General features: G+C 34.9%; 1 protein-coding gene across 2 annotated transcripts in view; it reads right to left on the bottom strand.

Moving 5' to 3' along the window:
* Nucleotides 1-316: 316 nt before the first annotated feature.
* Nucleotides 317-25,739, bottom strand: part of LOC129005327 (shootin-1-like) — a 68,889-nt gene continuing 43,466 nt past the window's right edge. For both annotated transcript variants that reach the window (XM_054434186.1, XM_054434187.1), the window contains 8 exons: nucleotides 12,622-12,784; nucleotides 9,962-10,107; nucleotides 9,426-9,554; nucleotides 8,851-9,012; nucleotides 6,217-6,355; nucleotides 2,603-2,836; nucleotides 1,488-1,549; nucleotides 317-806 (listed from right to left, as the gene is read on the bottom strand). In XM_054434186.1, coding sequence (XP_054290161.1) covers nucleotides 666-806; nucleotides 1,488-1,549; nucleotides 2,603-2,836; nucleotides 6,217-6,355; nucleotides 8,851-9,012; nucleotides 9,426-9,554; nucleotides 9,962-10,107; nucleotides 12,622-12,784 — 1,176 coding nt within the window. In that variant the 3' untranslated portion in view covers nucleotides 317-665. The remainder of the gene's footprint in view (nucleotides 807-1,487; nucleotides 1,550-2,602; nucleotides 2,837-6,216; nucleotides 6,356-8,850; nucleotides 9,013-9,425; nucleotides 9,555-9,961; nucleotides 10,108-12,621; nucleotides 12,785-25,739) is intronic.

Here is a 25,739-nt window from a genome sequence, read left to right as displayed (position 1 = left end):
CACTGAAGGGTTATATTTTTTACACAGCCCTTGGACTCATTTTCAAAATGAAAAATAGGCAATCTTACCTTCACCTTCATTCCAAAAGGTGCTGTCTAGTTTTGTTGAAAGAGCAACATTGTCTAAGTGGGCCAAACATAAAAATATATTTAACAAAAATGTGTATCTATGCAGTATATATCTACACTACAGAGCATCTATTTTACATTATTTGATATGTTTGGGAAGTATGAAATATACAAAATGAATCAAGAAGAATAATCCTTAAGTCTGATTCAATCAACGTGAAGGGATGAATAAATAATAAAACAAAATGTAGACTTAAATTTAAATATTTATTAAAAATAAACTGTTTGAACCTAATACTACATCATATGTACAATACTGATGAATGATGAATGATCGGTGGTACCAGTAATTGATTTTCTTTTCTTTTCAATTGCAGTAAACTGATCGTTACTAACATAATAGCTTCTAATCGCCCATTACACCAAAATTAATTGATTTTGATTAAGGTTTTGTCTTGCATTGTTGCAATCCTTTCTATTAAGCCTTTTACTCCTCTTACATAAAGGTTTTGAGTGTGAAATTTAACTTGAACATAAAAAAAATTTTGTTTAAAAATTTTGAAGAATTACATTGTGATCTAGTACAAGGTTTGATGATCAAAGATGAATATCTGCGGGAGCCTTATCAAGCTGTCGCCGCATGCTCGGAGTTCTTCTCTTGCGCAGAGTTCCTAACACGTTGATCATCTCCTGGACAACCGGAGGCTGCTCATCAACTTTGGCTGGCTTTGGCTTTGGCTGATAAAAAAATAACATATAAATTTATGTTGCTTGATATTACCATGTGTATTAGGATTATTTTGTAGTAAAGAAACTCACTTGAAGCCATTAGTGTAAAGAACACTGGTAGAAGTCAAAAGGTCGCTGGTTTGATCCTAAGAAAAGTGATTAGCTTTTTGATGGTTCAAAACTGGACCCAGCTGTCCTTGATAGTTGGACTTTTAATGGTCCTGGCTAGTAGCAACCAGCAGGGGAGTAGTGTTGGTTAGAGGGTTTCTAGTTTTGTGTACAAAGCTATACTAGGCACCTCACTTCATTCGACAGTACCTCCTTCACTCATAATTGGGTTAAAATACAGAACTAGGTGGGGTATCCCTATCTAAATTGGTAATCTCAACAATGGTAATAATCACAGAGTAAGGATAAGCAAAGAGTACTTATTAGAAGAGGTGCAATAGCAGTTGTCAAGTATTTAACGTGATTAATTTTTAATGTTCAAGCATGTGTTTAATATTTTGAAGACTTCAATATGAGCGAAGCCTGCATTCTTGACAATTAGGGATCTGAAGAGTGACACAGTAACTGAATCAATATTGTCACCCACTCGTAGAGGAGGCTACAGAATCAACGTGAAATAACCTTAAAAGGATTCTAGACTACAGTACACAAAAATTAAGTTTGAAATATTACCATCCTTACCTCAGTTGATCTTAAACTGAAGCGCCCACCTTTAATCTGGTTGATTATGTCGTCGATGGCCCCTAAACATACATAATTTGAATGATTATGAAAGTAAATAAATCAGACCTCAATACTACTTCTATTCCAAGCATAGCTGAAGTCTGAGGGTGGAAAGTGATTCATATCAAGTCAAGGATTTTGTGATGGAAAAAGCTACACTCTTAACCTTGCAATCTCCAAACCGATATCAATTTTTCACAGCCATATATCACTACCACTGTAGTGAGCTTCCCGACAAACATATCCATTAGACTGAGTTTTCCCCCCTCATTCTTTACTGATTTGATGGATACATGAAAATTTTACATTTATACCCTTTCTAAGGGGTTGCTTGGCCTAAGACAGGCAACAATTAATTTGTAAAAAAATTTAATTTTTGGCATTGCAACACAGTATTTTGCTGATTTAACTTTTTTGGAAAACTAGAATTGCCATGAAGCAGGAGAGTTGTCTTCTCATCCTCGTACAGCAGTGTGAACCACATAAAGTTAAGTTACTACGTTAAGAAATTGCTGCTGTTCCAAATGACACCATAAAGAAATTAATTAACTTCGAAGAAAGATATTTTTATAATATACACAAAGAAGGACGTCATCTGTTGGAAACTATCTTTGAGTCCAACATTAAGTTTAATTCCTAACCTAGATAAATTACATATTATATTGATGTGAACTCATAAGTGAGACCAAAATAAAGCCAAAAGAACAGTTTGAAATGTGTGTGTGTTATTTTTTACGCCACATTTTTATAAGCTTCTGCAATAATCATTTTCAAAGGAAAGTAATATTTTAAACCTAAATATGAAAATGAAATGGTTTTATTATACAAGTTTAATTATCACAAATCCGTCATGGATGTTGTGTAGTTTCTTGACCTATGAAAATAAGTCTTTAAGTTGTCAATAATTATGTCTTTATTTGGTTTGATGGTTAAATATTTTAATCCCAGCATTGGAGTAAGTCATAGCTCAACATACTTTACATAGATTATAAAATGTAAGCTCATTATTAGAGATATCCTTGGTGATTACTCCCTTTGACCCATGAAGCTCTTCGAATGAGTTCCTTACTTACCAGGTACTGGAGGAGTGTTTGTGTTCTTCCTTGATATCCCCAGCAAATTGGCCATTTCCAGGACCGCACTGCTAGGGACGGGGGCCTCAGCTCCGTCACAGCTGGGACGTCGCCTCAAGGTCACAGTGGCTGGTGTCAGCAGTGGCATGGGCGGAGGTGGCGGTGGCAGTGGCGGAGGGGGAGGAGGTGGAGGGGCCTTGCTGGTCTTCTCTAGCTTCTCCTCCAGATTGGATACTTAGAAAAAAATAATCCTGGTAATACTACATTTCATAACAAGGAGTAGGAAGTGAGTAATTTCATATTTTATTTTTTTTCATGTTTGAAGTGCGAGATTTATGGAGCATTTTAAATGGTCGAGAATATGTATCAACCCACTCTTACTCGTGTTTTGATTGTTACTTTTCGCTACACTACAAAGAATAGTTATTTTCTTGAACATTACAAAACTCATGGCATTTTTCAGGTTATAACTTACAGTTCATATATACTTTGGTTGTACAGTTTTGGTTGTTGGAAATTAAAACATTTGACCAAACAATAACAAATCTTTGTTTGTTTACGTTGGCGAAAAAAAAAAAAAAAATAGTTAACGTTACTTCGCATAGTAAACATTCTTTTGCCATATATTCATATTCATATTCAAACATCTTTATTCATCATAAGTCATGTACATTGGTGGTACAGTGAATAGTGTCAGAATACTTAAAATAAAAATACTATATCTATGTATGGGAGGTGGAAAACTCCTCAAAAGAATATAATGCTAAATTTATTAAATAATCTTTTAGAATTTTCTTGAATTTAGATAGGTTTGTTTCTTTTTTTACCAATTCAGGGACAAATTTTAGAAACTCGTTACCAGCGTATGAGGGTTTTTTTTTTAAAAAATTTTAATTTGTGAGGCTGGACAAACTCTCTTCTTTTCCTGAAATTATAAGAATGTACTGAATTTATTACTTGCTCACATTCATTTTTTTTTTGCAATAAGAATTGTTTCATAAATATATTGCCCATAAACTGTAAACATTTGTAATTTCTTAAAATGTTCTTTTGCCGAATCATCTCGTTTAAGCTTAAGCATAATTCTGATAGCCTCTTTTTGCCGCTTCAGAATGCTATCCATATTAAATTTTTTTGTTGACCCATTTAATGCTAAACCGAATGAAAGATGAGAGTGGATGTGAGCAAAATATATACTTTTTAGGGTTTTCAAATTACAATAAAAGGACATATTTGACAATGCATAAATTCCGGTTCTGTGTGTGTTTATCCCAATTCAAATTTTCATCTATTGTTAAACCCAGAAAGTTGATCAGATTTTCCTTTTTAATGTTATTTGAGTTGTAAATTATTCTTGGCTCTTTTGTAATTTTGTTCTGAACTGTTCTGAAATTAATAAATTTTGTTTTTTGTGAATTTAATAATAAGTTATGATTGTAGAAATAGTTTCCAATATTCTCTAATTCTACATATGTAAACATTTCAGTTTCTTCTGGAGATTTAGATGATACAATCAAATTAGAATCATCAGCGTAAAGACATAATATAGAATTTTGCTTGTAGGTTAAATTATCTTCCATGCCCTTAAGGTAACACAAAAAAAAAGCAAAGGCCCCAAAATTGAACCTTGTGGGACCCCAAATTTAATTGGTTGATAAGTTGATGATGATTTAATAATTCTATTATGATTTGTCAAATGAGTAATTTCCACAAATTGAGATCTATTTGTCAAATAGGAAGAAAACCAGTTAAGAGCTCTTTTAGATATTCCAATTATTTTTAGTTTTTCTAGTAATTTACTATGTTTTACACTATCAAATGCTTTAGAAAGGTCCATAAATATGCCAATTGTATAATGTCCTTTGTCTACTGAATCAATGACTGATTCGATAAAAGAAACAGCTGCACTCACAACTGATCTTCCATTCCGGAATCCATGCTGATTATCATCCAAAATATTAAATTTCTCCAAAAACTCTGATAATTGTAAGTAGACTGCTTTTTCATACACTTTAGAAATTGAGGGAAGAACAGATACTGGGCGATAATTGGATATATTTTCAGGGTCATTTTTTTGTACAAAGGAATTATTTTTGCCTGCTTTAATTTGCTAGGAAAAATGCCTGATACAAACGAAGAATTGATCAGATGACATACAATTTTGGTGATATAGGTTTTTGCAGCCTTTATTATTGTTACAGGAATTTCATCATGCCCACTGGAATGTTTATTTTTTAAGGATTGAATGATTTTTTCCACCTCCCTTTCAGTGATAGGTTTAAGCTCAAATGTTGGTTTTACAAACAAGCCATCGATAAAATCAGCTTTCACATCAGCCGGCACATTCTGATTGTTGCGATTTAAATTTAAATCTGTAACCATGTTGCTAAAATAACCATTAAACATATTTGCAATTTTACTAGGGTCTAAAATTTTTTCTGAATTTTGTTTTAAAATTATATTTTTTAATGGTTTTTTGTCATTTTCCCCAACTTCAGAGTTGATTATATTCCAGACAGTTTTCTGAATGTTTTGGGAATTACCAATTTTTTTTCGAAATATCTGTGTTTAGCCTTATTTAATTCTCTTTTATAAGTAATCTTTTCCTGATGTAAACAATCTTTTAAACTAATACTTTTTTTACTACGATATTCCTTAGTCAGTTGAATAATATGCTGTTGTTTAATCTTTAATTCTTTAGTTATCCATGTACGTTTTTTATTTCTCTTTAAGATTCTCTTTAAGCCTGATCAAAATAAAAAGAAAAAATTTTATAAAAGACATCATACTTTGTTTCTATGCTGGAATTATAGACATCGAACCAAGATTCATTGGAAAGCAATTAATTGTGTAAAAAGATGTTTTCTGGTGAAAATTTTCTCAACTCTTGTTTAATTGGCAAATTTACAGTTTTCATAGAATTTTGGCATTTTAATTTTAATAGCTGTCCATCATGGTCAGACAAGAAAGTAACCAGACCTTCTACCTTTAAGTTAGATAATTTAATATTTTTTTATCAAAAAGTTATCTATTGCTGTCTCTGAATTATCTGTAACTCTTGTTAGGAAAACGACAAGGTACCTCATATTTTTTCTTTCTAACATCTGTTGTAACAATCTATGTCTGTTATCCGATAGTAGACACATAGTAAACAATGTGAATGTAATGATGAATTTTCACAGGTGATAATTAATATATAGTTGTTAGCACCATAATAAATCTTCTAAGCTTATAAATATTGCTATGTAATTTTCTGCAAATATCATTACAACCTTGTGCTAGTAAACTTTTTTCTGGCTGAAAATAATATTACCTTTTTCAGATTTGAAGAGAAGCATAGGCCTACTCAATAAAACAATTGAGATCCAGGGCCGTCCGAAGGGGGGGGGGGGGGCACCGGGGCAAGCTACCCTGGGCACCGTGGCTGAGGGGGCGCCGCGCAGCGGCTCTTTGTATTAACATAGTATTAAAATATGCGAATGTGACTATTATTAGTGGGGAGGGGCGCGCGCCACAACCACGTTTGCTCCGGGCGCTGCCAGCCTTAGGGACGGCCCTGTTGAGATCTTATTGATTCATTTCCACCAAACAATTACAAGTTTTCCATTATTCACCTTTGTCAGATAGCTGTTCAGTCATGTTTTCTGCTCTCTCTGCTCTCTGCAAGGCACACTGCAGTTCAGCTTCAGCTAGCTTAAGTTTTTCTTCTAAAAGTTCAAGCTGAGCTTCTCCATCCCTTTCATCTAATTTTTCCTAAAACAACATAATGCTTGGGTAGAGGAAACCCAACTATCATAGTTGTAATCTGCTATACTAGATAGATAATATGATCAATAAGTTTTGAAAATCCTTGGATATAACCCTAGGGGAAAAGTTGTGCTATGACAAAGGAGTTCTGGGTGTAACCAGTTCAACTGTGGTTGGTCTCTTGCATAGCCCTGGCTCTTATCAATATACAGGACCGCAGGTACCTATTTTTCTGGGGGGGGGGGGGGGCAAGTCCTAAATTTTCCGCCCTTTCGCCACGCAACTGTGGATTTTTTATTAGTACCAATGACATTTTACTTTCAGTACAATTTTTATAAAAACAAATGAAACAAATTCTTTAATATTTGGTTATTAAATTACCGTGAACATATATAAAGTTCCTCAATAGGCCTACGTTTGAAAAAATAATTAAATTAGATTTTTACTTGATTTTTAGCAGCAAACAACTTGATGATGTCAGAAAATGGAACTTTTTCCGATCTTACATGGTTAATTGAGATGATACTTGCTGAGTCTTTGATTGTCTTGTCTAATGATCAGTGGCGGATCCAGCCAAGAGTTGCAGGGGGAAAAGAAATGCAAAAGAATTGCTTGCGATTGCGGCAGAATTGTGAACACCTCCCGCTATTACGGGGAGATCGTTATTGCCACCTGTGATCGCGGCTGAATGGTGATTCGTGAACATCTCCCGCTATCATCTGGACATGATTAACGTCACTCGCAATTGCGGCAAAATCGCCAACTTCTTTCGCCATTACGGGGACATCATAAACAGAAAATAACGTTGACATCTCCCGCTCTCACGGGGACATCGTTATCATTACTCGCAAGAGTTACGAATCATTCATTTATGAAACTTTTTTTTGTTTAGAAAATGCGTTTTTTTATACAAAACGCTGCAGCCCTAGGCCAAAACTTGTTGAGGTCACCCGCGACCACGTCAAAATTATTGCTTGTTAACCAATAAACAAAAAGCAACATTTTTTACCAATCCTTAATCTCTTGGTTTATTTTTAAAACAGTAAACTGAACCCCAGCCTAAAAAATAGGGTTAATTTGAACCCTTCATTACTATTTTGTCAATATATATTGAATCGAGTAAAGAAAAATTGTAAGAGCGATGCGCCCCTTTCTCGACAAATTCTTGGATCCGCTTCTGCTATGATCGTTTAGAAACCACGACGATTTCAGATATAAATAAAAGCAATTTAAGAAAAATATATGTTAAAACAAAATATAGGTGCCAATAAGGAGCGGAGAGGGGATCAGGGGAAGAATGGCGCGGGTGGCGGCACTCCACTCTACACACGCCTGTAAATACAAGAAACAAATTTTAACCTTGAGCAGTCATGTCCGCCGTTTCCATCCCTGAACCTCACCACCGTGTTCATATAAATATTTCCTTAAAAGCCCTTTTCATTGTATTAGCTAGACCACTTTAGTATGCAAAATAAAAATTTTTGTATCGTAAGGCTTAAAACAAATTACACTGCAGCTTAAATTTTCCTGCCCAGGGCAAACGACCCCCCCCTGCCCCCCCCTCCTAGCTGCGGCCCTGTCAATATAGGTTTTAAGGATGTTTGTAAGATAGCAGGCTTACCAAATTGAGAAAGAGTTCACTCCAGCATTGCCCAAATCAAAACCGTCCTTTGTTGCAAATGCTGTCAGTGACAGTGAAATCTTATTTTTGCACATATTTTTAAGTTCTTTGTGTCTTGTGCCAGAGTAGACACTTTATTCAGATAAACCTGCTATTATAGACTTCGGATCAACTAATAGCAATGTTAAATAATATTTTGGAGTTAGATAAAGATATGTTGATTAATAACATTAATCCAAGGCATCTTAACATGTTGATTTCATATATTCATCATGCAAATTTGAATTACATTTTGTATCATGTAGCTCCAAAACGAGTAAGTTTAGAGTGAAAATGCTAAAAGTAAATAAGTCTTAAAATTGCATCTACGTTCAGACGTTCCAAAATGACTCATTTTGGAAAATGGTGGAAATTTTTGAAATAATGGAATCAATATTTTTGAAACTTACTCTTTTAGGAGCCACATGATGCAAAATGTTCACCGGATGTAATTTTTTCTAGGCTGCATTTCCTAAACAAATAGCTTCATAAAAAAAGTGTTTGGAATAAACAAGTTTTTATATTGCATGTTCTATCCGAAAACATGATAAAATATATAGGGTGTTCAATAAGAAATTTCAAAGTTGGCCGCCATGTTGGAAAATGGCAGCTGAATTAAAAAAAACTGAATTCAAATTTTTACTGCTACAAAAAAAGGAATGTCTCCCACTTAAAGTTTTCTCTAATTCTTACCGTTTCCGATACCCCAATGGTGGCCTCCTTGAGTTGATTACACTGTATATAGAATTCTGCATTTATAACTTTAACAATTTTCTGTCAAACAATTGTTCATATCCTTTTACAATTAAATGTTTCTAATTAGACTAAGAGTGTGTCATACTTGTAACGCTTGGATTTCCGCTGCATGTCTCTGCTGCTCCTCCTCTAGTGACCGTTTGAGGTTCTCCACCTCCAAGACGACCTGCATGAGACGCTGGTCAGCAGCCACGTCGCACATCAACAGCTGACTCTGGTGTGCTAACACATTGCGCTCCTTTTTGGCCTATCAAATACAGGTGTGTAATATCACTAGTCTAACTGTCTATTTAGGAAATTGCACAAACATTTTTTTTATTCCTGTGCATTTTTAACATTGACAACTGACAATATTTTTTATTTCTGATTTCTTGACGAAATACAAGGGTGTCCCGAGATTATAGGGAGTTCTTGCTTTACGGGAAAAAATAGTTAATACTGATTGAAAAAGTCTCCAGTAAACGGGTCATATTCTATCACATTATCAAATTTGTGTACCAGTATGTGAAGAGGTATAATATGAGATTTTTAAAACTTGCTGAGATGTACTTAGTTGTTTTACCATAACTGCAAACATTAAGGTATAAAATGCACTTATATAACTTTTTGTTTTTAATTTTAACTCAACCTATGCATTTGACCTTGAAATATGCAACTCACTTTGTCCGCATCCTGTCTCATTCTCTGTGCAGTCTCCTTCTCTCTTTCACACTGCTCCCTGAGAGATGTCACCTCCGCTGCCACTAGTCTGCTCACCTGTCCGAGGTTGTCCCGCATCGTTCGCAACTCCTACAACAACCTTGCTATCTCACTGTGTCCAACATTATGTGATTATGTAAATTTTTTCTTAAGAAATATTATGACTTCCCATTTGTAAGCCAGTAGTTTGAAAACCAGCCAATAAAAATGGGAAATAATTTAGATTATGGCATTTTCCTCAATCCAAGAGAGATCGATTCTGGATCTATATTCCATTTGCCATGGGGGTGCCGGTTAATGATGCTATCTAACAAAAGGATGATGTTAAATAGTATCAGTAACAAGGCCATAGTTTGGACTGTTTTCCCTTACAAAAACCTAAAAATGCAATGGGCTTAGATAAGCACAAAATAAACTCAATAGCAAATGCCGTAAAGTTAGATTTCATCGCTTGGTCTAAGGGACAATTTCCACCCTAGACTTGTGCCGTAGCATACCTTGAGCTCACCCTCCAGGTTTGATCTTGACCTTCGTTCCTCGTCCAACTGAGCCGTGAGATCCATGATAGTCTCTTGAGCCTCAAACTCCTGCAATCTTGCGGCATTCACCTCCGCCTGCAGTCTAGCTACATCTTGGTTCAGGTCTGCAAATTGTACAAGTTTTAAATGTTATACAGGGTGTCCCACGTAAGGTGTCTCAAATTGATTACAGAAAAACTCCTTGTACGGCTTAACGTACAAGGATAAAATAAAATTATTTCCCGCTAAATCGACCACAAGGAATAACATAAAAATATTATGTTGCCCTTTTTTCCGATACAGGGTGTGCCAAAATCTGAGGGTCACTAGATCGAATCTCGTAATTTCCAAGTGTAAACATAATGTCATGTTATACATGATTTTAAAGGTATTTATTAATCAAACTTTTTGGCGAAAACAGAAGTTAATTATCTTTATCCGTTTCAAAATGACGGCAGTTTTTATGGGAAAAATCAATATGTTTTTAATACTCTGTGTTTCCTATGCCAATGTACTTAGCCCTTCTCTGTTTGAATTTTCTTACTCGTTATGAAACTGTGATTGCTACAAGTAAAAGTTTTTTGAAAAAAAAAAATTTAAAAAAAATATTTTTAAGTTGTTAGGAATTAAAAAAAAAACTAAAAAAATATGTGCCATCTTGACATATGTTGCTATTTGAAAATTTTGTACAATTGGCATTTGCAATGTTCAAAAATTATTTTTTTTTAATTTTTATTATAAAAAAAAAACATTACTTGTAGCATATCACAGTAAAGCTAATTTCATAATGAGTAAGAAAATTCAACAGGAGTAGGACCAAGTGCATTGGTATAGGAAACACAGACTATTAATAACATATTGATTTTTTTCCAAATAAACTGCCGCCATTTTGAAACAGGAAAAGATAATTCATTTCTGTTTTCGCCAAAATGTTTGTCTATTAAATACCTTTAAAATTATGTATAACATGACATATGTTTACATTTGAAAATTCCAAGATTCGAACTAGTGACCCTCGGTTTTTGGCACAGCCTGTATCGGAAAATATATTATAAAAATATTTTTACATTATTATTATATTACTAGGAGAAACCCGTTGAAATCAACGGTTAGGGGCCTCTTCGTTTTTACTCTTTGTGCCATTTTTACAGCCAAAATGTCATGTTATTTTCAATAATGTTACCAACCTAGTGGGCCTTGGTCCGTATATAGGCCACTGCAAATAATTTGTCAAAGATAGGTACCGGCACCATTCTAGGCAAGGTTTCTCTGTTTGGATGTTATTAGACACGATAAGAGCTCAAATTAACTTCTTCTACAGATAATAAATCTGTTGGGGAAATATAAGCCGAATTATAAATGTGAGTTGGGGCATTTTGTAACTGTATAAGTAAGTTACATAGTAATTTTAGGCTGCTGCTCAGTTCAGTTAAGAATATATTTTTTATAGATAAATTAAATGGTTTTTGTTGCTGAGTAGCGATAGTTAACATGCAGAACCCTCTTCGTTAGTCTAATAACATTCAAATGCTCTCTAAAAGTTGAAATTCTTATTTGTATACATATATACCCTTATTATGTTTTTACTAAGCGGAATGAATACATCGAAGTAACCTCTCTAAAAAGTCTGCGGTAAATTGCAGTTTTCCAGTTTAATGACTTTTTAAATCATGCACATATTTCTACATAAATATTGTAAAATGTTTTATCCAGTTGCTGTATACTAATATTAATTTAACAAAATATGGACATGGCTCATATGGACACGTGCCCTTCTGCACTTGTATTATTTTGTATTGTATTACACAATCAAAGACTTTTCCAATGATTGAAAACATCTATGACAATAATCTCATGAACCTAAGATGATCTGTCTAGAATAATATAATAAAATATAGGCAAAAGTGGTAATAAAGGTAGACACCAACCCGTAAAATAGATATAAGATAGTTCAATAAGAAATAATTGTATAAATGAGGGAGGAGTTCTGTTCACAAAAATCGGCTTAGCGTATTATATATATATAGATTAGATATATATAGATTAGATATATCCCCCCCATGGAATATTTTATATTTTATTAGCTAACATAAATACTGTTAACTTGAGCATATTTTAGAGCTAAAATATGTATAAAAATACATTTTTAGTCTTTAAATTCCACATTTTGTCTGGGGGGGGGGGGGGGGGATATTCCATACCCCCAGCCACCGGTGGTTGTCCCCCCCCCCCTTCGAAATGAAATTCTGGGACCGCCACTGAAATATTGTGAACGAAGAATAAAAGATAGGTTCCATTGAATATATGGTATGTTTAATTGAATGAATAAGTCCTAGCTCCAAAAGAACTATCCCAAATAATGAGAAATACCTTCTTACTGCCTGAGAGAGTTTGTAGGCATGATGTGACACGCATCATATTTTAATGCATGTGTGATGAATCTAAAAGCATTAAAGGAATCGTCAATTTTAATTGTTATTAATTATAAAAAACTCAAGAATGTCTTTTTTTAACAAAAACTTCAAAATATTTTGTACGTAACTGGTAGATATTGAAATACTGTATCTCCAGTTAAATAATCGAATGACTATAGTTATAATCATAGTATCAGGACCATTAGGTAGTTCTTGTAGGCTTACCTTGTACAGTTTTCCTGAGCTCCTCAAAGTCGTCGGTGTCAGTGCCATGGCCAGAGTCCGTGTCATCTGCTGGTAAGTCTGCCACACCTTCAGGAGCAAACTGCATCATCCTCTGCATCAGGAATGTGCTGCGTCGCTTCAGCTCTCGGTTCTCCTTGTACCACTGTACAGACCACACAATATCAGTAAATAAAAATAACCTATAAAAAATTATGGTAATGATTTATAGCATTTGTTGTATTTTGTGGATATAAAAGATAAAGCAACCACAATGGAGGAAATCAAGTGCTTTTAAATCTATCACTGAATGAGCATAAATAATCAATTAAACACAATGCATTGCTTGTTTGAAGGACAGCATGGACAATTTATTTTCAATTATATAGTGTATTCACAAATTTCTAAACAAACACTAATGTTGCATATTGTTTGTTGAATTTTTTTGTGCTTGAAGGAAAAAATCGTGCAAGGGAATTAAATGAAAAATGGAAGACCTAGAGGTCAACCTGGCTCATGGTCGGAGTCAGTTCTAGTACCTCAAAATCAAGAAAGCAAGCACTGCTTGATATATTTTAACCATTCAAAACACACCACATTTAGTTTATTACAGTGTGTAAATTAAGTATTGAAACAAATCTGTATTTTTTAGGTTTTGCAATTTTATACATCAAAAATATTTTTTACCCCCCCCCCCTAACAGAGTGTGGGGTAGGGGGAGACTTAGTTTGTTCAAATAGCAACCCCTATTGCGTGACCCCTCATTTTGAAGGGTTTGTCAAAAGAAACACAATGATGCAAATCTGAGGTGAATATCTCACCCCTAGCTAAAATGGCGGGTATTCCAAAATTGGTGCTTTTTCACATAAATTAAATTTTGGAATAGGCCTACCCATAATTTAGGCTAGGGGTGAAATATCTACCTCGGGTTTGCGTCATTGTGTTTCTTTTAACAAACACCATTCAAAATGAGGGGTCACTCAATAGGGGTTGTTATTAAAAAAATAAGTCACCCCCTACCCAACACTCTGTTAGAGAGGTTGAAAAAATATTGTTTATGTAAAAAATTGCGGAACCTATGTTAATAATCAATTTTAGAAACAGAATATTTCTATCTATTTCGGTTTTAAAAATACAGATTTGTTGTAATACTTAATTTACACAATGTATTTAGTTAGATCTGTAACATCTTAGCGAATTACAGGGATTAAGCTATTACCGTAGATCTCATGGTAAGACCTGGACCCGGGATGGATTTACTTTTTATTTGTTATGAGGTCCCCAGGGGCCAAAAACACCATTTGTTCAATTTCACGTGTCCGTTAGCACGATAACTCGAGCAAAAAAGATCTGATGTTTTAACAAATAATTTGGTAGGCTATATTGAAGCATTGTGATTAAACTATATTGAACTATGAGATTAAAGCAAAAGAAACAGTAAAAATTCTCAGACGGAAGAAAAGAGAATGGATAAATAGATTGCTGGAAAAGACGGAAGAGGACCAAACAGCTAACAACTCTAGAGAATTCTATCGAAGAATTAGATGGTTCAAAAAAGGATTCAAACCTAATGCATATGGCATAAAAAACAAAGCAGGGCAAGTAATTATACAGAAAGCCGAGGGTCTAGAAGTATGGAGAGAATATTTCTGCGACCTATTAAATGGTGAAGAGGATACAAATCACACAGAACGAGCTACATTTCAGAATGTATAACCTTTTGTACCAAATCCGTCCATAGAAGAAGTAAAGGGTGCAATAAACGACCTCAAAAACAATAAGGCACCCGGAGAAGATGGGGTGACAGCAGAGATGCTGAAAGCAGGAGGCCAGATAATAATAGACAAAGTACATAGGTTAATTAATGAGATATGGGATAAAGAGACTATTCCTACAGAGTGGCAAGAAGCTTTAATAGTGCCCATCCATAAAAAAGGGGATAAACAAGAATGTAATAACTATAGAGGAATATCTATTTTAAATGTTACATATAGAAAGACTTGAAGTATATATGGATTCCTTTGTCGGTGAACAGCAGGCTGGATTCACCAAAGGCAGGTCCACTGTGGATCAGATTTTTATACTTAAGGAATGCTTAGCAAAGTACTGGGAGTTCAACAAGGAATGCTATTGTTTATTTATAGACTTCAAAAAAGCGTATGATAGCCTATTCAGAGCAAAGATATGGGAGAAAATGGAAAAATTCGGAATACCAGATAAGCTTATTAAATTAGTAACCACATGTGTCTCAAACTCTCGTTGTAAATTGAAGATAGATGGAGAAACCACAACTAAATTTAATGTGAATACGGGGGTGAGACAGGGGGATGGACTCTCCCCCCTCCTATTCAACATTGCTCTAGAGGAAGCCCTACAAACAATAAAAGATGCACACATAGGACTAAAACTAGGAACGAATATTAATATATTAGCTTTTGCAGATGACGTAGTACTGATGGCTGAAAGAAAAGAAGATCTTAGGGTTTTAACGGAGATACTAATAAATGAAACTGAGTATGTAGGGCTAAAAATAAATGATGCAAAAGCCAAATTCATGATAGTAACAAGAGGAGAAGCTGGAAATAATGAAGAGTTTTTTCAAGTCAACAACCATGAATTCCAAAGAGTAAATAATTTCACCTATCTAGGCGTTCTACTATCTGACAAAAATACGGAAGACATGGAAATTCAGAATAGGATAAATTTAGCAAATAAGAGTTGGTACGCATGCAGTAAACTAATGAAATCAAAACTTTTAACGAGAAAGACAAAAATTAGAATCTACAAAACTATAGTAAGACCTGTACTTTTATATGGAGGGGAAAATTGGATCCTGAGCAAGAATTCAGAAAAGAAAATAATAACTTTTGAGAACAAAGTTTTGAGAACTATATATGGGCCAGTATGTGAAGATGGAGTATGGAGAATCCGCCACAACCGGGAGCTAAGAGAATTATTTCAAGACCCTGATATCATTGGAGAAGTTAAGAGTAGAAGATTAAGGTGGGTTGGCCATATCCTAAGGAGAAAGGAGGAGAGTCTACTGAAGATAGCACTCAGAGGAAATCCGAGGGGAAGAAGACCAATAGGTAGACCGAAAGCCTAGTAGTTGAAGTAGGTGGGGTCAAGTACGAAAAGATTTGGAAAGGATGAGGCTTGTAGAGGAAGATGCATGGGACCGAGACTATTGGCGACAGCGTGTTGGCGAGGCCAAGTACCAGCTAGGGTACAAGTGGCCATGGCAGTAAGTAAGTAAGTAAGTATATTGAAGCATTGTCATGCGCTTAATTTTTACGAAGAAAATTCCAAATAAACTGTGAATTTAAAACTCCCATGTTATTCTTATGAAGATGTAGTTATAACTGTTGTAGTTTGCTTGTATAAATAATATAAGAATTAAATATAGACCAACAGCAGTGCTGTAGTTAGCATAAGTTCTGGCATCCACCGCTAGGATACAGTGCCACAGTACACAAGACGAAACTCTCACTCGGCGGGACATGAGGATGCAGATCTTTTGACTGGGATTGGAGTGAATGATTCTCGTAATTTTTTAGAAGAACGTCACAGGAAGAAGACGAAATTGAAGAGTCCCAACAATATCAGAACGAGCTTTGGAAATTCAACAGCAATGGGAACAAGAACTTAACTATATTTCATCAAAATACTGACCGAATAGCAAATAAAGTCGACCGGCTAAATCATTTGCTCAATAAAACCAGTCCTAATTTGGTCATAGTGACTGAGCATGGTCAAAGTACGAGCACTATATCTAACACTAAATTGATGAACTATAGTCTGGTGTCTGCTTTTTGTAGAGACCATACTATTAAAGGAGGAGTGGCAATATACAAGCAAGACAACCTAGAAAATGAAATCTCCTCATTGAATGTTGAGCATTTAAGCACACCCATGATATGTGAAGTATCAGCTGTTGCAATAAACTTAGATAGGAAATCAAGCCTTTACGTTCTGGGTATATACCGCCCACCTAAACATGACAAGGAATCCTTCCTCTTAGCCCTACAGACTCTATCAACCATCCTAGATCATTGGATAAATACCAGGAACATAGTCATCTTAATCATTGGAGATTTTAATGTTAACTCCCTCCAACCTTCTACAGAAAGATCCCAACTTAAAGAACTACTGGCAGCCTACAACATTGAAAGGATTAATCTCCCTCCAACTCGCATTACGCATGACACAATTTCTTCCATTGATATGATCTGTATTTCTTCTGGATGCAAGGACAAATTGAGAGTGCATGTGGAACAAACTGGTATTTCAGATCACACAGGTCAGTTCTGCGAATTAAATCTCGCAGTGAGAGAAAACTCCTTTATCTCAACTACTTGCAGGCATATGAATCCCAATAGTCTAGGAGATCTAAAGAAACTACTCGCTAATGAGTCATGGGCTGAAGTCTTAGAATGTGACAATATTGAGGAAAGTTACAACAATTTCCTCACCTTGATTACACAGGCTCTGAATAGTTCATATTCTTTGAAAAGAACCCGAAGAAGGGCGAATGGGCCAGTCAAGAATGTGTTGCGGAGGCTTCCAATTTGAGGGAACGATTTCTGAAAGCTCATGACAAATATGTTCTAAGTGGTAGTAGAGCAGACAAGGAAATTGCTAATAATCTTAAAAAGTCATATGATTTGAAGCTGCGTGCACTTAGAATAGAAGCAAGTATTACTTTGATCTCTGAATCAAATAACAAAGGAAAAGCCATTTGGAAGATCATTAATAGTGAACGGAAGCAAAAACAAGAAACTTCTTACATTCAAAGACTCAACCTAGGGGACACAAGAGTTGACGATCCTATGGTAATCTCCAATGAGTTTAACAAGTACTTCACATCAATAGCTGAAGAAACACTAAAGAAGAATGGACTTCAAGATACTGAGTACACGCAATCTAGGGTATGGGAAATTGAGGCCCCTGTTTTCATTCTAAACCCCATTACAAAGGAAGAGCTTCACAAGATAATTTTGGATATGAAGAACAAAACATCATCGGGTCTTGATGAGTTTTCTTCGCTGATGGTGAAGTATTGCAAGGACGAGCTTATAACACCTTTGCTCCATATTTTCAATTTGAGCTTTAAGAATGGCCATGTCCCTAGCAAAATGAAAATGTCGAAAGTGATCCCCCTTCATAAAGCAGGCAGCAAGGATGAAGTGGAAAACTATAGGCCGATTTCACTGATCTCAACCTTTTCCAAAATTATTGAAAAGGCAGTAATGCACAGGATAATGGAACATCTTAAACTGAATGACATTAATCTTAGGGAACAGCATGGTTTCACACCAAAGAGGTCAACATCTACAGCGCTTGTGTGTCTTATTGAGTACATCGTAGACAAACTTGAAGATGGTGATACTGTTGTGAGTGTTTTTCTGGACTTGAGCAAGGCTTTCGACTGCCTCAGCCATGAACTAATATTAAAGAAACTTTGTGCTCTTGGCTTTCAGGAAAAAGCTATTTTGTGGTTTGGGAGTTACCTGAAAGAAAGAGAACAGGTGGTGGAGATTAAGAAAAATTTGAATGGATCAATTTCTTCGGTCCGATCAAATAGGCTTCCAACTATAATAGAGGTGTTCCACAAGGTTCTGTTTTGGGCCCTATTCTTTTTACACTTTTTACATCAGACTTGCCTTCTTACACTGGTCCTTACTGCAATGCAATTATGTATGCAGACGACACAGTTCTCGTCACAGCCCATAAAAATAAGGAAGATCTAGAAATCCAGTCCTTCATTGCTGTTAACATGGCTATGGAGTATTGTAATAAGAATGGCCTCGTCTTCAATGAAGCAAAGACAAAACAGCTTACTCTGGGCAGATTGAAAGCGGATGTGTCACAGCTTCCTAATATCGATCGGGTGGACGCTACAAAACACCTAGGCCTAGTAATTGACGAAACCTTGTTATGGACTGATCATGTTGATGAATTATGCAACAAGTTAAATAGCGCAAAATTCGCCATCAGAAGAGTGAAGCACATCAGCTCTGATGAGGCCATCAAGATAGCTTACACCTCTCTGTTCGAGTGCCACTTGCGGTATGGAATTGTTCTTTGGGGTGCTGCATCATTTAACAACTTAAAGCGCGTCCTTGTGGTCCAAAAGAGTGCTGTCCGAGTGCTGGCTAATCTCAAAAATGAAGAAAGCTGCAGAAGATCCTTTAAAGAATTAAGGCTTCAAACTGTGATCAATATCTATCTGCTGGAAGTGATCTGCTTTGCCGTCTCCAAGAACCTGCAACGAAATTTCAACAACCACGATCACAATACGACAAATGCTCAGGACTTCAACTTACCAGTACATCACACGCTGCGATTCCAACTGAAGCCATCTTATACTGGAGCTAAACTTTTTAACGCACTGCCTACAGAATTGAAGAGAACCTCCCCTAATATGTTCAAGAGAAGACTCTCCAAATGGCTACTCCTGCATCCATTTTACAAAATGAGTGAATTCATGGACTGGCAGAACTTTGAAACGTAAATTAAGAGGTTTCATTTTATTATTTGTATTCTGACTCTATTGTTAATCTTGAAGATTGTACAATAAAGATTCTCTCTCTCTCTCTCCCCCTCTCTCTCTCTCTCTCTCTCTCTCTCTCTCTAGGAGCGCTGTGTAGTTATGTAGTGTGTGCGCCTTAACTACACTGAGCTCCCAGCAGTGGATGCCAGAACTTATGCTAACCGCAGCACTGCTGTCAGTCCATATTTAATTATATTTGTCAATAATAATATATATTTTGATCAAATTATGAAATTTATTTATTTCATATTAATCTATTAACATTTAACTATGAAAACATTTTATACCTTCCCTGTAGTAGCAGCAAACCTATAGGTACTCGTTAAACTAATGTTATTCACATCTATATAAATAAAATTAGATTTTTGTCTGTACATTGCTCAGAACTATATATTTTTACGTTTTATACATTAAAGAAGCCGAAACAAATCTTATCTCTATTTCTGTCTGTCTGTCTGTCTGTCTATCTGTCTGTCACGGCGCAAGAAACATTTTACACGGCCTTCTCCTGAAAAACGAGAGTACCTATCAAGATCCAAATAATTTTAATGTATTCACTGGATTGGCGAGAGTGTCTTTAGCCATTAAAATATGGCCTCACTACTTTGTAAATAAAACTACGGATGTTCAAAAACGCAGTTTTATGCGATTTTTGTCAAGTTTTCTCCCAATGTTTATCACATAATCATCTATGAAGTAGGCCTAATGAACATGATTATTATAGGTTCGGATCATGATTATTTTTCTAGCTGTCACTGATATGTTTCCATTAAATGTTGATTACAAATACCGCAACCATTTCCAATCACTTTTTGAAAGCAAATCCAAACCAAGTGAGATTGAAAACTATTTTCTTACATGGATTTAAATTATCGCAAGTGCAATAATGTATAACCAATCATCTAGGTCAGGAATCAGAGATTCTTTGTGTATAAGAAGTGTTCTTGAGTTTTAATAACCGGGAAGAAGACCTGGAATCAGTGTTGTATAGGGCTGGGAAACTTACATTTTTATTAAATCATCGTTGCCAATAGCTTACAAACAAGGTTTACACTCATTGGCGGCGCTTCAATGGCGGTTGTGTAAAAGTGTAAAGTAAAAAATCACAATTGCAGTGGGTGATTGTAACAGAGGTTTACGGATGATGCCAAACTCGCTTTTCCAATGTGTCACTTTCTGTTTTCTACTCGCCGCTATGTGATGCAATCACTGGACCATACAGCCAATAGGCCCATAGCCCATCTCTTGTTGTTAAATGGTGAGGTTGAGGTAGTATTTTAACTAATTTTAACCATTGTGGAAAGTAACTTTCAATTATAGGCCTACCTTAGTAGTCCAGTCAATGAATGATCCAAAAGTAGGTGTAGAGTGCGTGAGTTGGTAACTAAGCGATTCCTTCAGAAACTTGTTCAGGGGGCTTAGGGTGTTAACATACCAAAAGTCCTGACTCCTAGGTGGTGAGCCAGGGGGTGGAGGGGGGAAAAAGGGGGGGAGAAAGGTACGCATTTTGGGTTTTTTGATTATATCTCAAAAACTATCAACTTTTTGTATACTATAGTAAATTATAAAATTGAAGAAGATTAAATTTTTTACAAGAAAAGTATATAATGTGTTTATTTTGGTTCAACAGATTACGAGTTATAACTTATTTAATTAATATCTTATCAAAATATTCCTTCCATAAGAAATACATGTAAATTAGTATGCGAAATGGAGCGAATCCTATCCGCCTAAAGGAAATATAACTGATATTCTGGAAATCTTGACAAAATTTCCAGTAATTTGACACTTTAATCATGAAATTTTGTCAAAGATTAAAGCGAGGGTGAGCGTTTAAAAACGGGATGATTTGAGGTTTTTTTTATATTTCCAATAAAAAAACACCAAAACTCGACATTTTGTTACCTCGCCCTCGCCTTAATTTTGGATCAATTTTAATGATTAAAGTGTCAAATTACTGGAAATTTTGTCAAGATTTCCAGAATATCAGTTATATTTCCTTTGGGCGGATAGGATTCGCCCCATTTCACATACTAATTTACATGTATTTCTTATGGAAGGAGTATTTTGATAAGATATTAATTAAATAAGTTATAACTCGTAATCTGTTGAACCAAAATAAACACATTCTTTACTTTTCTTGTAGAATATTTAATCTTCTTCAATTTTATAATTTACTATAGTATACAAAAAGTTGATAGTTTTTGAGATATAATCAAAAAACCCAAAATGCGTACCTTTCTCCCCCCCTTTTCCCCCCCTCCACCCACTGGCTCACCACCTAGGAGTCAGGACTTTTGGTATGTTAACACCCTAAGCCCCCTGAACAAGTTTCTGAAGGAATCGCTTAGTTACCAACTCACGCACTCTACACCTCATTCCTTGACTGGAGGACTATGCTTCATAGATCTATAAATCATTTTTTTAGTTTGATCATAGGATATAACATATGGACCAAAATGATCCGGGTGACATTTAATTGTGAAGCATTTGTTTTGGCTTGAAACTTTCAGATACCGTATTTGCGAAGGTTCACCAGCATATCTGAAAATATGCAAAAAGGAGATATTTTAGTTAAAGTTAAAGTCCTATAAGGCAAATGGAATTTTGCTTAGCCTGCAAGTTTGCTGCGGCGGAAGTATTTTTTAATTAGTACGTACTCTAAGGGTTATTGTCATTGGTGTATTGGGGCGGGAACGGCGTTCCCACTCTACTTTTCCCAAAGAACCTGTATCAGTAAGTAATCCGTATTTTTCCCTGATAATGATAGGCGTTCCCACACTGGAAAATTTACGACTACACCATTCGTATTATTACACTCAATATTTTTTGAAAGCAATGTCCCAATAAAGTTATAGCAAGTAGCAAATTGAAACAATGTCAAGCTAGAAATGTTTTGGCAAGTTGCCAGCCAGACAGTCACAGACCCAATACTGAATGAATCTTGCTAAATGCAGGAGTGGGTTTGACGTCAACCCACCGGAAGTTGGTAAATTTGTCCACCACTTGATCACTCATGATCATTTTTGTAAATTGGGACTGACTAATGGTTCTTTCATTTTACGGTCAGTGCCCCCGTTAATCCTCAGTGATTTAAAGAAAAGATTGGTCTGTTTTGTGATGTAAAGTTTTAGTTTATTCAGTTCATGGTACAAATATGTGAAGCCATCCAAACTATTTCCTGATTTGAGAACTAGACAACCTAAAGACCCCTGTTAGCATGATCTATTATTTCCAATAATATATAGGTAATTACTGTACCAAACTATACTAAATGCAACAAAACTACAAACTTCTTTGCTCTAATACGAGCAAAGTCTGTTTATCCAAAAAAATATTATTATTATTTTTCTCTGCTTTGTGAGAATGCATGCATGCATAGGCGTTTCACAGTGAGTGAGAGGTTATGTTCGTTCAAACCAAATGACTTAAGTTTCAGGGTTTTTTTCTTCTTTTTTTCCAGTGAGCTCAGCTTGGCCGGCACTGCCAGTCTTCTGTGCAAACAAACAGTTCAAACATGGTCTACGGACCATGAAAACAAAGAGGACCAAATATGAGCAATCCAAAAAGAATTCCATAGATTATAAAGCAATACTTATGTCATTACATTTTAGATTTTTTAGTGTGCTGCCAACTACTTTGTTTTAAGTTAAAGTGCCTGCCACAAACCGCCGTAGAAGTATAGTATATTAAGAAAACTTTGTTAAAAAAAAGAGAAAAAAAATGTAAACTATTTGTTTGTTAGCCTTATATTGTATCAATTGGACCTCGCCGACAAGTTTTTTTAAACTTGGTGAGGCCAAGCTGTTGTAATTTCCATAACAAATATATTTGAATTTGAATCCGTCTGTCTGTCTGTAATATATCTCAAAATCCAGTGCAAGTATTTTAAATAAATTTTGGAATTAAGGACTTGAAGCATTAAAAGTGTGATTAAAACCCGCCACTACCTCACAAAAATTTGTATTTCGCTACAGAATTCATTTGAAAATTTTAAAATTTAACATTGGCTGTATGGGTTACCGAGTAACTATGTTGGTTAAACAAAATAACGAGTTAAAAGTAAACAAGAGTTGTAAGATGTGTTAAATAAGACATCCACAGTACTAGTAAATTATTATAAAATACAGTACACAGAAATAAACCTCAGTTGTAACTATTGAGCAAAGATTACTCTTTATAGGGGAAAATAGAGCAAGTGTTAATGAATGTTATGTGTTGGTGACATTTGAGTGCACTGGCGTCAACTGAATGTTTTATTCTTATTCAAGGGTAGATTTTAAAATCTATACACACTCTTTTTTATAGTTTACATAATTTGGACAGCTGTATTAATAATAAATTGAAATTCCACTGGAACTTAAATAATAAAAGCCAAAATTAGTTGTAAAAATTGTGAGTTTCCTTTATATTGCTTTTACAATTAAAATAAACTATATTAACCCCGGTACTTTGCCACTTAAACTACCTAGATTTAAACAGGTTTAGTAGAACGAAAATGTATCCTTACATACTTACTATTCTAATGTAATAATTTGTATTTTTTTTTTATAAGTTGGTACCTATGTAAAATAACATTTATTAATTTTACTTTAAAAACGGCGCTTTCTCAACCCTTCTAAAGAAAACGTTAACTAACTACAGACATGAACACTAAAGTGATTTACTGATTGTTTGCACGGTTGATTTGAAAAAGGACAAGGTATAGAAAAAAATATATACTGTCAAAGTAATTACAGTAAATGTTCAATATGGTTAGGGAATTTATAGGCTATATAGATATAAAAGAGGAAATAAGTATGTATGTATGTATGTTGCGAATGGACTCTAAAACCGCACAACAGAATTTAATTAAACTTTCGAGGATGAAGAATGTTTCAAGGATGGTGCATGTAAAGTTTGGGGCAGATCCGCCAAAGGGCTCCGCCACTTATGGGGTTTTAAGGAATTCAATGTTAGACTTTTTGAACTACAATGCTTTCAAAGCGATGATATTTACTTTCACCATGTGTTTTGTAGGTTTGAATAGTTACAACATTCAGTGTTGTAAGTTACAATGCTATTCAGCGAATTTCAAATCAATATTTTAATGTTTTTCTCATGATCAAAGATGAATATAAAAAATATCAATTACCGTTATTTTATATTTCAACAATATTGTTGACTAAACTTAAGATGTTGGTCCACCCTTAGTAACATATTTTCATGTAAACTATGAACCCCTGCAGACAAGCTTAACGCATGCCTAAAAGCTTAATTTGTTAATAATTAATTAGCTTTGATTGTTAAAAGCTTAAAAATTTTCTATTTTGTTTTTGGTATATTTTTTATTATTTATTGTTTACAACAAATTACCCCACCATTTAAAATAATATTCGTTAAGTGCAGCAACGGACGTCAGGGAACAATATTGTTGACTAAACTTAAGATGTTGGTCTAACTTTAGTAACATATTTTCATCAACTATGAACCCCTGCTATAATATACTATATAATAATACTAATATGGGAAACTTAAATCTACCCAAGCTTTGCAACGGAACCAGACTGACGATTAAAAAATATTACACCAAACTTGATCGAGGCAACAATTAGCAGTGGTAAGTTCAAAGGAGAAATAGTCTTAATCCTAAAAATAACAATCATTTAATCCGAAATACACTTTGAATTCAAGCGAAACTACAATTTCCTTTGTGTCTTGCTTTTGCAATCATCATTAATAAGGCACAAGGGCAGTCGCCGATTTAAATTTAATGCATGCTTTACACAATAAGTAATAAGAAAGTTGCATGCTCACGTGTTGGTACGCCTAAAAAAAGTATATATTTATACACCTAATGAAAAAACAATAGTTATTTGTGTAACTAGTGCAAAGTGGCACTTTGCTGCACTTGGGAGAAATGCTCACGCACAACCCGTAGGCGAATGTAGAATGTTTCTCGGGTGCAGCAAAGGCAATTTGCACTCGTGTTACACATTATGATTATATTTTTCCTACAGTTATTACAGAGGATAGAAATAATTAGTCTTTCAAACACTAAACAACACAAAATAACAACACGTTTTAGGTTATGTTAAATCCAAACTTTGAACGAACTGGGAAACACAGCAACAGCTGATCGTAGTCATAGTATCTTTTAAGTGTTGCCAACTTATTTTCAAGCATACAATACACGGATTACATGCACGCTGTTTTGTGTTGTTACTTTGGAATACTGGAGTGCGGCAAAAAAAGAGTGTGGCAAAAGTAAGTAAATGCAGCAATTAGCAACTTTCTGTACTATAATCACTGCAAGGAAGCCCACTTAGTCAGGTGACTGTAGGAAAAAACATTGATTATATCCACTTTCAATAAAGTAAAATACATATTATATTTTGTTCTTGGTATTTTTTTTATCGTAAACAACAAATTACCATTTAAAATAATAGTTGTTAAGCGCAGCAACACACGCCAGGGAACACAAGTATTACAATAAAAATGTATGTATTTTAAGGAAAAACTATTTCAGTGATTCTGTAGAATATTATTTAAAGTTGAATGGCAAACAGAAGTTTTGTTATAGATGAAT

The sequence above is a fragment of the Macrosteles quadrilineatus genome, unplaced genomic scaffold, assembly GCF_028750875.1.
Source record: "Macrosteles quadrilineatus isolate MER2022 unplaced genomic scaffold, UCM_ALF_1.0 Scaffold_19__1_contigs__length_3004403, whole genome shotgun sequence".
NCBI lineage: Eukaryota > Metazoa > Arthropoda > Insecta > Hemiptera > Cicadellidae > Macrosteles > Macrosteles quadrilineatus.
The sequence above is the reverse complement of the archived record's forward strand: the minus strand, read 5'-3'. Positions and strand labels throughout refer to the sequence as shown.